Source organism: Lactuca sativa, chromosome 6 (assembly GCF_002870075.4).
Source record: "Lactuca sativa cultivar Salinas chromosome 6, Lsat_Salinas_v11, whole genome shotgun sequence".
Lineage (NCBI taxonomy): Eukaryota > Viridiplantae > Streptophyta > Magnoliopsida > Asterales > Asteraceae > Lactuca > Lactuca sativa.
The window spans coordinates 8,401,129-8,414,920 of NC_056628.2; the positions used below are offsets into that span (position 1 = coordinate 8,401,129).

The 13,792-nt window shown below is 36.3% G+C and overlaps 2 protein-coding genes across 3 annotated transcripts; one reads left to right on the top strand and one right to left on the bottom strand.

Moving 5' to 3' along the window:
• Nucleotides 1–3,262: 3,262 nt before the first annotated feature.
• LOC111921861 (phosphoglycerate mutase-like protein AT74H) lies at nt 3,263–5,058 on the top strand. The gene is made up of 4 exons (XM_023917434.3): nt 3,263–3,867; nt 4,277–4,396; nt 4,488–4,782; nt 4,860–5,058. The coding sequence occupies exons 1-4, from the start codon at nt 3,417–3,419 to the stop codon at nt 4,963–4,965; spliced, it is 972 nt and encodes a 323-aa protein (XP_023773202.1). The 5' UTR covers nt 3,263–3,416; the 3' UTR covers nt 4,966–5,058.
• A 33-nt stretch (nt 5,059–5,091) lies between these two features.
• Nucleotides 5,092–10,933, bottom strand: LOC111921859 (cell wall protein IFF6). 2 transcript variants are annotated; one of them, XM_052764539.1, is made up of 6 exons: nt 10,575–10,933; nt 9,242–9,325; nt 8,857–9,153; nt 6,812–8,763; nt 5,306–6,713; nt 5,092–5,191 (listed from the first exon to the last, which is right to left on the bottom strand). In XM_052764539.1, the coding sequence occupies exons 2-5, from the start codon at nt 9,242–9,244 to the stop codon at nt 5,327–5,329; spliced, it is 3,639 nt and encodes a 1,212-aa protein (XP_052620499.1). In that variant the 5' UTR covers nt 9,245–9,325; nt 10,575–10,933; the 3' UTR covers nt 5,092–5,191; nt 5,306–5,326. The 2 variants fall into 2 exon arrangements, with proteins under 2 accessions (XP_052620499.1, XP_023773200.1); XM_023917432.3 differs by having other exon boundaries at nt 5,092–6,713; nt 10,575–10,931.
• Nucleotides 10,934–13,792: the final 2,859 nt, after the last annotated feature.

Below are 13,792 nucleotides of genomic sequence, written 5' to 3' on the forward strand. Positions count from 1 at the left end.
TTGGGGTCATTATTTTCTGTTCTTCTTTCTTTTTTTAATCTAATATTTATTTATTTATTTAAAAAATAAAAAAGAGACCTACCTCTCTCTCTCTCAAGAAAAAAAAACTCATCTTTGTTCAGAAAAAAATACAGTTACTGGCGAGGCTTCCGACGATTGTATCTTCCAGTAGGGAGGGTTACGGTGGATCTGAAGGAGTGAGAAAACTAAAGTCGGCCATCACCACCTCTACCTTCTCTTTACTTGAGTTGTTCAGCAAAGACAAAACCGTCGATCTGAACTCCAGCAAGTCTTTCCAGATCGGAACTCCAGCGAACAGATGGACCTTGTTCTTGCATATTTGAACTCTGTCACCTCTAACATATCTTGTTCACGACGAAATGAGATCTTCTTCATAGACCTTGTGCTCCAGTGATCTTCATTCGTTTATATGTGAGAGATAGATAACGATGTTCAAGATCTACGCCGGAACGCCACCTCCTCGCCTGCTAACGGAGATATAGGGGTTCCACTACCGGCGATAACGATGTTCCAGATCTACGATGAAGGGTGGCGGCTACGAAGGACAAGGTTAGGATTTCCAGATTTGCAAATGAGATCTTTAGTGATGAGGGTTTGAGGATTTGGAAACGGAAGAAGGAAAATATGAAGGGTTGTGCTTGATGAAAACGAAGGGGAAAATAGGGAAGATTAAGGACGACGACGATGGTAGGGTGGTGGTGACGTTTCAATATAATTGAATTGTTTTTCATTCTCATTTTCTGGAGGTTTGCAGATTTGGAAAACTGAGTTTTCAGAGTTTTTGTTTGAAGATCTGGAAAATTTAGTTCTTGGTTCTAGGGTTTTTGATTTTCAAATCTGAAAAATGTACTTTTGTTCTTGAGATCTCAAAAAAATAAAGTTTATAGAAATACTATGTTCTTAAATGTTCTTGAGTAATTTTGCTCTAGTTTTAGTGTTCTGCAAAAATTTAGTTTGCAAAAAAATCTTTTGTTCATGAAGGTGGTAGGAGGCAAACGATGGTGTTGGTGTTGGTGGGAGGTAGGAAGTGGAAGGTAGGTTCTGAACACTTGGTGTTCATAATGTTCATTAGTGAAGAGCAAATGAAGCTTTGTATTCATAGGTTTTGGAGAGAGGGGGGTCCCTCTTATTTTTTAATTGCTTAAATAAATAAATAAGTATTAGATTTTTAAAAAATGAAAGAAAAAAGAAAAATAAATGTCACAAGGGTATTACAGTCATTTCAGTTTACTTTACTGATGGACCAAATCCGCAACAAAACTATCTCAAAAAAACCATAAAACCAAAAAGGCTGAGGTTTGACCTAAATCTCGGAAAAATTGCATACCACAAGGACCATTTTTGCAATTTTGTCTTAAAAATACTAATAAAAATGTGAAGTCTACTATCAACATGATCATGTCAAAAACCAAAACAATAACCTAATAAAACATAGTAATATGTTACTTTTTACACATAATTTTTATTTGTAATGCTAACTATGTATGATATATTATGTTAAGTTTCGGTTTTAAACCTGACACCAGTTTTAGTAAAAAATACTAATAAAAATAAGAAATTCATTTCAACTATCATCATGATCATGTCAACCACCAAAACAAGTATCTAATAAAACATATTATGTTATTTTTTACGTATAACTTTAATTTGTAATGCTAACTATGCATGATATATAATGGTAAGTTTCGGGTTTAAACCTGACGACACGGTTTTTTGAATAAAAATACTAATAAAAATGAGAAATTAATTTCTACTTGTTGAAATATTGAAAAAACATTGTTGGTGGAAGAGAATATGAAAGTAAATTCTTTCTATAAAAACTCTAACTCTAAACTAGAGAAAGACATTTTATTTGGTGGGTCTTTTTTTTTAGGATACCTTTTGGTTGAGGTTACAAACTTTTTCAAACTTAAAATATTTTATTTTGGTTTAAAGTTTTGGTTTCTTCAATGTTGCTTAAACTATTTTTTTAGTAAAAACTATTTCTTGTTTGAGTTACGCGTTTCATAGGTTAGTCCTATCTCGATCAAACCCGGCCCAAAACGAACCCGTTTTTCAGGTTTATGTTATTATATTTGATCGGGAAAAAAAATAGTGTCTCTGCTGCTAGATGTTTCTGTGTCCCCCTTTTTACATGTCTATTTATTGATTTTCATTGTCTTACATATAATTCATGTAAGCATCTCATTAATATCGACTTAAATAAAAACAATATTTGAATACTTCCAAATAAACAGTTTAATTCGTGCAAACTTTCTTATTAGTTCGAAACTTAAAAATAAATAATAAACGAAGTCTTTACAAAAAAAGACAAACAAAGAAGCCTTATGGTTTTAGTCTTTTAGAACTTATGGTAGTGGGTTATTAAGATGGGTTATATCCAGAAGCCCAAACTTGATTCATCACTTACTTATGTATGAGGAATTTTAATATTCGGCCATATAAATTTGATAAGACAAACTGGTCCCTCTTCGATTACACAATATTGAATATTCTCTGGGTCTTAGCCATATGTTTGAAGTTTCAACCACGGATTTATAGAGTCATACTTAGTGAAAACATGTTTCTTATGCAAATGTATGTGATGATCGATTTAAGTGTTTTAATTGCCATATCACAAAAAACATGTAAGTACATCTATTTTTCTTAATTATTTGCTAAAATACAGCCTAAATTTTCATATTTTCTCAAAAGCAACTGTCGATTTCGCAATGCCCCCATAGAAAAATACATTATTCACTGCAAAACCCACTTTTTTATATTTTACCCGCCAAAAAATAATATACCAAACAATTACTGTTCACTACAGAACCAAAATAAATTGATATTATACATATTTTGAAATTAGCCATATTTTTATGAAAAAAAAAATAAGATAACTGATAAAAAAATTTTAAGTTCTTTGTAGTGTGAACTTCAGAAGATATTTTCACATTACAATAAAAAAAATGAGTTTATATTGTAAAAACAAAATATTAAAAAAAAAAACAAAACTGAATTTTAAAAATATGTCTTAACCAATAACCATGCTGACCTATACTCCTATTTCGAAGTACATTTTGCATTTGTTTCGAAAACAAGTGGTTATTTTTATAAAATAATTATTTTTTAGTTATTTCTTATAGAATGATCAATAATTATAGTTAGTTTTAGAATATTTTTTTTTAAAGTTAACAAAATACAATGACTTAATATTTAATAATAAGACAAAACAAGTTGAAGAAAAAAAAATCTATACATGATGTGAACAAGACGAATGGATTGACCACCAGTCTCACAAAATTTCATCAAATTTCTTGCCTTGCATGATGCCATGAATATGTCCCCAAATAAATAAAAACTTCAAAGTTTCAAACCCTCATTTCTTCCATTTATACGGAGGTTTCAGTACCACCATGTCTGTCACAGCATCTTCATCGCCATATTCGACTATAATCAAGTGCTGTGAAGACACGATTGGGCGCCGACGAAGAGTCGCCATTGACGAGAATTGTTTCCCGGAGAAGAATCTGACACTCAACGCCACCAATGAGAAACCTCCACGGCCGCGACGAATCATCCTGGTGCGACACGGGCAGAGTGAAGGAAACGTGGATGAAGGAGCTTACACGAGAGTCGCAGATCCGAGAATTAGATTGACGGAGAAAGGGAAACAAGAGGCGGAGCAATGTGGGGTGAGAATACGAGAGATGATTGAGAAGGATGGAGCTGATGATTGGAAGGTTTACTTTTACGTTTCGCCGTATCAGAGAACGATTGAGACTCTTCGCGGTTTGGGAACTGCGTTTCAACGATCGAGAATCGCCGGCGTCAGGGAAGAACCGCGGTTGCGAGAGCAGGATTTCGGTGAGCTTCTCCTATCCTTATCCACCTACTCCCGCCCTCTCTCTCTCTCTCTCTCTATCTCTCTACACGTATAAATTTGACAGGACTGCAAACCGCCACATGTTGCTTTGGTGGTTGTACCGTACAACCATATTATCCAAGTCGATTCTTAAATCTCACTTTCCTTGGCTTTGATTATAGTATTAATCTTTTTTAACTTTGAATTATGGTTAATATTGTAAAAACTAATAGTATTATAAAAGAATAGCATAATATGAAGATTGTAAATAAAATAAAGATATAGTAGTATAAAATACCTTTTGTTTTTTAGGGACACCTTTTTTTTCACGGATAATATTCCGGTAATTGATTTTTTAAATCTAAGAATTCACTTTTTTTTATATTGAACGTTTGAATATGAAAATGCAAGGGAACTTCCAAGATCAAGAACAGATGAAGATTCAGAAAGCAGTTCGAGTCCAATACGGTCGGTTCTTCTACCGTTTTCCAAACGGCGAATCCGCAGCAGATGTCTATGATCGAATCACAGGTTAATTAATACACTCCATTGAACAAATTCAATTCAATTCAATTTATCATCATCATCATATTATATAAAAGAAAGATGAAATTGTGTGTAGGGTTTCGGGAGACATTAAGAACTGATATTGACATAGGTAGATTTCAACCACCAGGGGAGCAAAGCCCGAACATGAACTTGGTCATCGTTTCTCATGGTTTAACTTTAAGAGTCTTCTTAATGAGATGGTACAAATGGACAGTTGAACAGTTTGAAGGACTCAACAACATGCAAAATGGGAATATGATCGTTATGCAAACAGGTCAAGGTGGAAGATACAGTCTGTTAGTTCACCACACCAAACAACAAATGATGGACTTTGGTTTGACCCAGGATATGCTCGTTGACCAAGAATGGTATCTATCCATTAATGATTAACCCCACCCCTCCTTCCTTCCATGACAGATTTATTTAAGCCAATTTCTTTTTTCAGGCAAAAAACAGCAAAACCAGGTGAATTAAACTACGAAATCCCAACAGGCGGACCATCTTTCTTCACACATTTTGACGATGAAAACAATGGAAAATTCAGGAGCTAAGTTTTGTATATAGATATGAGAAACCATTAATGATGTGTAGTGTACTTTTTTTTTTCTAATAATACCAAGAAAACACAAGGATAATTTAACTTATGCTTGATTTAAAAAGCAAAACTAAAAAAAATGTGAATGCAAAACGAAGACTAGACTAATCTGAATGCAAATTAAACCCAAGCCAGCGAGAACCAGGGGAACAACAGCAAAGATTCAGATGAGTTTCTGAGAGCTGAAAATATAAAAAAGAAAAAACTTTCAAAAGGTTCAGTGCTATGGGAATAAATGCGTATGTGTAATGCATATTCCTCCCTATATATTAGTAAAGGGCAAAAGTAGCACGAACCATGGTTTGGTTTGGTTTGGTTTAGTCACCTTCCTTCACCACCACCTCATTAGTCATCATGATCATGGAGTCAAGGTTAGATTGGTCTTTTTCTTCTTTTGTGTCAGAATCTTTCCTTTCTCTAGACCGCCGTTTAAACTCACCAACCACCACCTCCCTGTCTTCCCTCGACCGTCTTGGAAAATCTTTAAACCTGCCATCTGTCCCTGTCCCATTGCTTTTGATATTCCCACGTGCATGAACTTCCAAAGCATGTTTGTCACGTGCATCAAAACCCCTCCCAAAACCATCTTCATCATCGTACTGAAACCTCTTCACATGTCCATCCATGTTATACCGCTGCTGCCTCACAAACCCCCCACGCCTGTATCCATTATCGGGTCGATCACCTTCATTACCCACATACCTGGGTCTGCCCCGCCCGGCTTCACTCGGGTCAAATCTTCCAGGTTGCCCGGATCTGTAGAACTCATTTTGCTTTGGTTTTCTTTCATAAAAACCAAATCGTTCCCTTTCCCTTTCCCTTTCCCTTACACTCTCCCTTTCCACCACCTGTGGTGGCGGTGATCTCCGGTCAAAAACAACCGGCCGTTCCTTGTAATTTACCCACCGCGAATTCGGCGGCGGTGGTGATGAGTTACTGCTTCGAGGTCCGGAATTGTATTCCGGTTCAAACCCACCACGCCGGTAGTTGGGTGATCTCGGCCTTCGCATTCTGAAAGTAGGCGATCGACTCCGGCGTCGGAACCCGGAATTGGAAACCGGAGAACGCGTCCGCGGTCTCGAAGGTGATCTCGAATCGGAATAATGATTCCCATTCCCGTTTACATTCCCTCTTCTTTCCACGGGTGAAAAGCACCGGCGTCTCCTCGGGAAAGGATTTGGGTAATCCGGTAGAAACTCATCGCATTCGTCACTTCCGGGTCCATGGTATCGTCTGGGTCCAGGACCGGGTCCGGGTCCTTCCCCGTCCACCCGTGTACCATATCTCACTTGTCCGACCCGCCCGCGTCCCCTGCTCCGACCCATATTGAACCTCTCGTGACCCGTGTCCCCGGTTGGTCTTAATCCTAAACGTGCACGAAAATCATTTGCTTCACGATTCATTGGTGAGCGGCTTCTGAAAGGTCTCCGAGTCATATATGATGAAGTGTTTGGTCTGTTTGAAGAATCATTTTGATCCATGGAGCCTTCGTTTGTTATATTATCCAAACTTCCGGAATCTTCTAGCATAGTACGAATGAATGGTTGGTTACGATCTGGGGAACGATTCCATACACCGCTTCCCCGTCCACTACCACGGTTATGCGGGGAGTATCTACCACTACCACTACCACCACGTCCAAAGGATCTTACCACACCTGATTCCCTCTCTGGTCTGGAAGCTAAACCATCACCAGACTTTGAACTGTAAATAAACACATTAACAAAAGTCAAAATGTTGACCAGATTTAAGGTCAACAAGAAAGAGATTTACTAAATATGTTTTACTTTTAGTTTTAGTACCTGCATCCTTGCACCCGAAATCTACCTCTAGAAAGGAACACATCATGTGTCGATGGACCTCCGATACGTGTGATCGATTCCTTTCTGTAGAATCTTGACCCTTCACCTTTCATTTCCATATCCTCAGGGTCAAATCCGTCTTTTTGTTCGCCATACGAAAATTTCCGACTTGTAAAGTTTCTGGTTTTGGTGAAATTATTCAATGAGATTCGTTGATTTTCATGATCCAATCCTGAAACGTTCATCTTCCACTCGTCTGATTGGTTCAGATTCTGGACAATTTCCTGTCTTTCACTGTTGGCTTGATTGCTAACCGTCTCATTTGGTTCTGAACCGGATAAGACTTCATCAGTGTTATGAAGTTTCTCTGGCAACACGACACTAGATGTTAAATCGGTTTCAGTGAGTTTGATTCCTGGAGAGGCTTCTTGTCCACATGGAGAGGTATTAGTTTCATGGGAATCCATGATTCCGATGTTCAAATCGTCTCCCCTGTTGTCAATCACATATTCATTTTCTTCTCCTTTCCACGCATTTATACTCGATTCCCTTAGCTCTCCATCTTCGTATTGAGAATCGTATCCACTTCCAGCTCGATTATCAGTCTGTGAATTATCATAACGGATTCCATTCTCCAATGGTGCTTCAGAATCATGTATAGAAGGAATTGAAGCAGTTTGTAAAGGAAGTTCTGTCCCCTTGCTAGCATCATTGCTAGTTAACTCCATTTTCACCATGGATTCATCGACTTTATTTGAAAGATCTCCATTTTCCATAGAGGCTGCAGGGGTAAGTGATAAATCATGTTTCTCGTATTCAGGTTTACAGGTGTTAGTCATGGCTGGTTGTGTAGTAACAGGAATGGCTGATTCCGCCACCATATTTTCTTTGGATGCATTCAAGTTTAGATAATGATCAAAACCTGGGGGTACAGAACAATCCATTGATAATTTTGTGTCAACAGCCTCAGTAGCAGAAGTTTGACCACCACGAGTCGCCCACTTTGAAAAAATATCGGGTGTTGGGTTCTCCAAGGTTAGGGTTTTAGTAACAGGAATTACTGATTCCACCACCACGGAATGTTGAGCATTATCTAGTTCACAAGACAATGGTTTTCCCAGCTTTAACTCGTTTTCGTGAGCCAGACTTTTCATCTCAATGGGTATGTTCAGATTGCTGATGTCTTTTGATGGAATCCCGGATTCCCCTTCGCTTCTAGACTTATGATCTCCGGAATTGTCTTTTGTACAATCGTCTTTTTTGTCTTCGAAAAATGTGACTTTGTTGTGTGCAGAAACTTCATGCTCGCTTACATATGGTTCCTCCCATGCATCATCCATCACGGTGTTCAAGTCCCAGTTGAATCTGACATCTCTTGAAGTCGGAATTGCTGATTTCGAAGGGGAATGTGAAGAGGAATTATCCAATGTGGATTCATTTGCTGAAGATTTCTCCAATGGGAACTTATCTGGGGCAGATTGGTCCTTTGTTGATATATGGGGATCAGATTCTTCCTTAGCAGACTTTGAAATGTTTTCTTTTAATTCAATAGTGGTTAGAAGAGCTTCTGGACTTTTAGTGACAGATGCGGCGATTCCAATTCCAGACTCTTCACTGCGATCGGCTTCAGCTCCCAAACTGTTACTACATGCTGCAGCAGCAAGGATAGATATGCCAGAAAAGTCATCATCTTCACCAGGTTCATTTTTAGTCTTCACCAACTCCTTCTTTACCGATTTATCATCATTACTACCTCTTTCACTCATTCCAGTAACTGATTCAGGTAGACAAGCTGCATTCGGGTTTAGTTTTAGCTCATGATTATAAGCTTTGGGACTCTCCAGTGAAGGATTCCGTGGCGGAGAGGATGGCCGGAATAAGAATCTCCTTTTCTTGATTGGAATGTGTTCTGCCTTTTCACTGAAATGACACCCAAGAACAGAGACTCCCAACTGCAATTTTAGTAGAAGAGTGTTTAGGTTACAACTTACAACTAATGAGTTTCTGCTAAAAGAGTATGATTATAATGAACATTGAAACATCACCTTTTCTGATTCAGAAACAGGCATTTCTAGAACCTTTGAATCCTTAGTTAAGTTAATTGTGTTTGAACGTCGAGGTCTCCTTGATGAACTCCTACAACCTTTTGAAACTTTTGTCCAAGTAAAGTCTGAATTGATTAAGCTAGTAAGTTCCAAAACTGTGCTAAGAAGACAACTTGAAGAGCTTTTTCCATTAATTGATGATCTTCCACCACAGTTTTTGCAGGATAGTGTTCCACTACGTCTTTTGCTTGATGTGTTAGTAGAGGTTGAACCCCCAGTGCAGGTACACAGATGAATCTGCAAGTCCAGAAACAATTACCTCCATCAAAATGCTGTAACATCAAAAGTGTTGTAATGGAATGTTTTGAGTGATTGCAACTCCCACCATTAGATGTGGCCCCTCATTGTTTGCCTTTGAAGATAGTGATGTCTGTAAAGCTTTGAAAACCCAAGGTAGTCGATTCACAGCCTGTAAAGCATCATAGAAATACATGATTAGATGAGCCAACAAAGCAATTAATGCAAAAAGGGATTATATGTTCAGTATTTGGGGCCAACAAAAGCAAAAGCTGACAAGACTCCTGAACTCTTATGGATACATCCACACTAAAAGAAATGGCATTGTAAATCAAAGATGAAGCGTTTGGAACAAGACACCAATCACTCAGAGGATCTAAAGCATAACGAACAGCTTTCAAAAAGAAGCCAAGTCTAGTTAAGTTGCTGGTTTGCTGCAGATTCAGGCTTCCAAGACAATCATGTGAAACATGCGACGAGTCATAACATAACAAGATAAGCACGATTCAAATATGCCTTCAATAGAGAAGATTTTGATCCATGTGTTAGCATTTCCCTAATCTCCAAATGAGCAGAAACGAAATACTGAGGATGATGAAGATTGAAGAGATAGCAAAAGCATATTCCATGCCTTGTCTTAAACAACTTCAGATTGATTCGAGTAGAAGCCATGGATTCCAATATTTAGTAGCAAACAATCATTTCTCCATTCAAACCAAGGAGATTTACAGAGCTCTAAGGAAACAAATAGGTTATGTGTGGTCAAGGTACTGCACGCCCTTGTTTTGTTGACCTGTAAATGTTGTGAATCGGAGCATAACGTCTCAAAATGATGAACATCTAAGGAGATTAGATCCCTCAATGTGCTAAACCTAGGTAGAAGAAAAACGAGATCAGCTTCCGTGAATATCAAGCTCGTAGCAATAAACCACAGATCCACCATATCGACCTAAAAATGGCATAGCAGATTTGATGCTTGTACCGCAGATGAACAAGCACATAAGATTTCAAAAAATGAGTTCGCTGAGGATGTGATTCAAGATCCACGACGCCGTGAACTCAGCCACGGAGAGAGAAAATCACCACGAGAATCATGAAGAATGCCACCAGTGAACTCGAAGATACAGCGGTAAAGCAAGAAAACCCTCCGTAACATATATTCTTCTTCAAACAAAACCACTTGCAATCGCGAAAACCATCAAAATCCATCACTCGTCGCAACACTTCAAATGAGACTATAAGATTTCCGAAGCGAGAAACTTCCATTTCATTTCAACCTTTCAATCCAATCGATCTAAGAAAGCATCGAACCATCCAATATCATCGAACCTCAATAAAACAAAATTACACACAAACAAACAGATAATATCAAATACACACACGTCCACACGCACACAGACGCAAACTAGGGTTTCAAATACCTGATAAAAAATCAAAACACAGATCGAATGATTCACATTAACCGATCCTTCGACAAACTCCGACGAATCAAAAACCAAAACTTCTCCTCCGCCGTAACAAAAATGGCGGCGACTAATGACTGAAAAACTTTCTCTCTCTACAACTTTCTCTCACTAAACACACACACACATCATCTGTATATATAATATATATGCATAAATCAATCTTCTTCAAACGCTTATATTCCACACATTTCTTCTCCCATATGCCACTCTATTACGCGATCCCTTGCTTCGATTGTGTGTGACTGTGTGTATTTTCACACCCTACTGTGTGTGTATATATATACAGATGCATCACCACCAATTTCTGAGTAGTTTTTTTTGACGATTTTGCCCATGGTTTTGGAGGGTATTGACCGTTTTGCCCTTTTCAAGAATCACCAACCCTTCTGCAAGTAGCGTGTTTAGTTTAGCCTTCTCAATAATAAAAGTCAACCGACACCAATTATGAAAGGGCCAATTAAAGCCTAAAATAATATTCTAGATTTAGATCTTAAATATGTATAAACTCTTTTTTTTACCTAATATTTCCTAATAATAGATTTATTATTTTCCTATTTTAATTAAATTTATTTTTTGGCTTAGCATATTTTTTGGCAAAAACTTGTTTTCATTTTAATTTTTTGGAATTTATGATCAAAATATTTAAATTTTAGATCAACTTATACCTGCTGTTCCTGTGATCAAGTAGTTTTTTTGGATTTAGTTAAAGAAAAATCGTTATTAATCTTTCTTTTATTGTTTCATAACATTTTTTGGTCTAAAATCATTTTAGATTAAACATGTTATTCCCTTTTGTGTTTAAGGTGAGCAACTTGCTGTTGGATGGATGCAAAGGTTGTTTGCTCTACATAGGCTTGGTATCAAAAGGTGAGGGGTGCTATAGGAAAAGGCTTGTTTGAGGGTATTGTAGGAGTCTAGGAGAAGGAGAAGGAGAAGAGTGGACTTGTGTGGACCCTTAATTATGGGAAGTAGGTTAGGGTTTGAAACAATAAATACATAATTAAAAGAGTAATTAAAATGTATAATCCTTTTATATCCACCGGTAAGTTAGAGGGGTTTATTGATTTAATGGGGTTTACAATTATATCAATATAAACTAACTGGAAAAATCGTGGATTACACGAGTTGATTAAAAAAAATAAAATATTAAAATATAAATAATAACTATTTTTTTAAATAAAATTTTAAAATAAGGAATGAAGTAACATATTAATTGCAATTTAGTATAATATTTATTATATTTGATACTTTACATTTATAAGTATAATTATTATGTGGTTTTTTAATTTTAAAATTTGAAAAAAAAAAACATAAATTGACATGTAGATATTATTTATTTAAAAAATATCACAAAATGACAAGTATCAAAATTAATTAGAGATTGACATCTGACAAAATTATCTTCATTTATTATTATGGTAGATATATAAATATATAGAGCTATGTATTTATTTTTTATCCTAAAACAATATAGGTGTTTGATTTCGATACTAAAACTACCTAGTTTTTTAATTTCGACCAAAAAACTAAATCTTAACAGAGGCAATATGAGTAATCAAACTCCACAAGTAAATAACTTAATCTAACTCCACAAGTAAATAACTTATTAAACCAAATGTTTCATCACTCCCTTGAAAAACACCTAAACATTGTTAAGGATGTCTCGTCCTCAACCATATCATGCAAAAACATAATCAACATAAATGGAAAAAAAGAATGTCTTCCATTCTAGATTAAGGGTGTATTTAGCGAAAGTAGTTGTTAGCTGTAAACAGGTAGTTGGTAGCGTATAGTGGGTAGCTGGTAGCGGAAAGCTGTAGTTTTTATTTATTATTTGAGTATTTGGCAAAAGTAGCTGAAAGCTTTTAAAATATATAAAATTACATAAAAGGAGAATTGCTTAAAAAAAATAAATAAATATATTTTTAAAGGTAATTATGGAAATTGATTTTAAAAGCTCAGTGGTGTTTTGTTAAACGCTACATTAAGTAGTTTTTAGATTTGGAGTGTCTTGTTTAAAGTAAAAGTTAAACGATCATACTGCCAAACAAAACTTTTTGTTTAAACTTGAGCGTTTTATCAAAAGCTAAAAGCTAGAAGCTTCCAAACGCTTCCAAAAGCTTCATGCTAAACACACTCTAAATCGAACTTGGATGAGTTGAAGATATAGGGTATCCTCAAGGATTTTTAACAACTCAACTACTTAAACAAAAAGGTTTGCAAATGAAAGTGCATGGGTAAATTCAGTAGCTACTATAAGTAGCAATAATATTGGGTATATGACAACAATTAATGTTTAAACTCTTGGGTTATGATGATTTCCACACACATCGCAACGGTAACAAAAACATAAACAAAACTTTTAATCATCATAATTCACCATGGATCTTTTTCTAGAAAAATTTTAGCAACAAAAATACATCATAATGCAAGGATCGAATATACTTTTCTTGTGGAGAGTATGGATTGCTCCCTTCCTTCTCTTGGATGACTTAGAGCCGAAAGGAGAACCCTTTTAATGTAGTCACACCGAAGATGAATGATCAAGCACCAATACACAAGCTACTCTTATTTGTTCCTTGCCAAAACCGAGAAAGCATCACCTTAAGAGAAGGGTTGTCGAGTGTTGCTTAGAACCGATAGACACAAGAAAACAAAAGAGAGGTAGAGAGAGGAGACTGAAGAGTGTACCAATTAGCTAGGGCTTTAAGGATTTGTACCCTTATCTTTTGACTAGGCATAATTATCCCTTAATACAAGCAATAATTATTACCAACTCAAATTAGGGATATTTACACTTAAACCCTTTAGTTTTAGTAGTTTCCAATTAATTTATCATATAATGATTAATTAACAAACTAGCCCCTCTAACTTCTCTTTTATCATCTTATGCTTAAATTACATCTTATGTCTAACCCAAAAGGACCCTATTAATTATGGAAAGTTATAAAACTTGTTATGACCAAGGGATAGTTACTACGTAACAATTGTTTTACCGATGTGTTATTTGTCTATTTTAATGGAATAAGAATGAAGGTTTTGGTAGGCTTCACGATGCGATCATGTGATGGTCATGGAGCATACCAATTGTATTAGTGGTGTTTTAGTGCCTTGAGTGTGAAGCTTATAGAATGAGAAGGTGCATGTATATGCATTTTGGTCCCATTAACTAG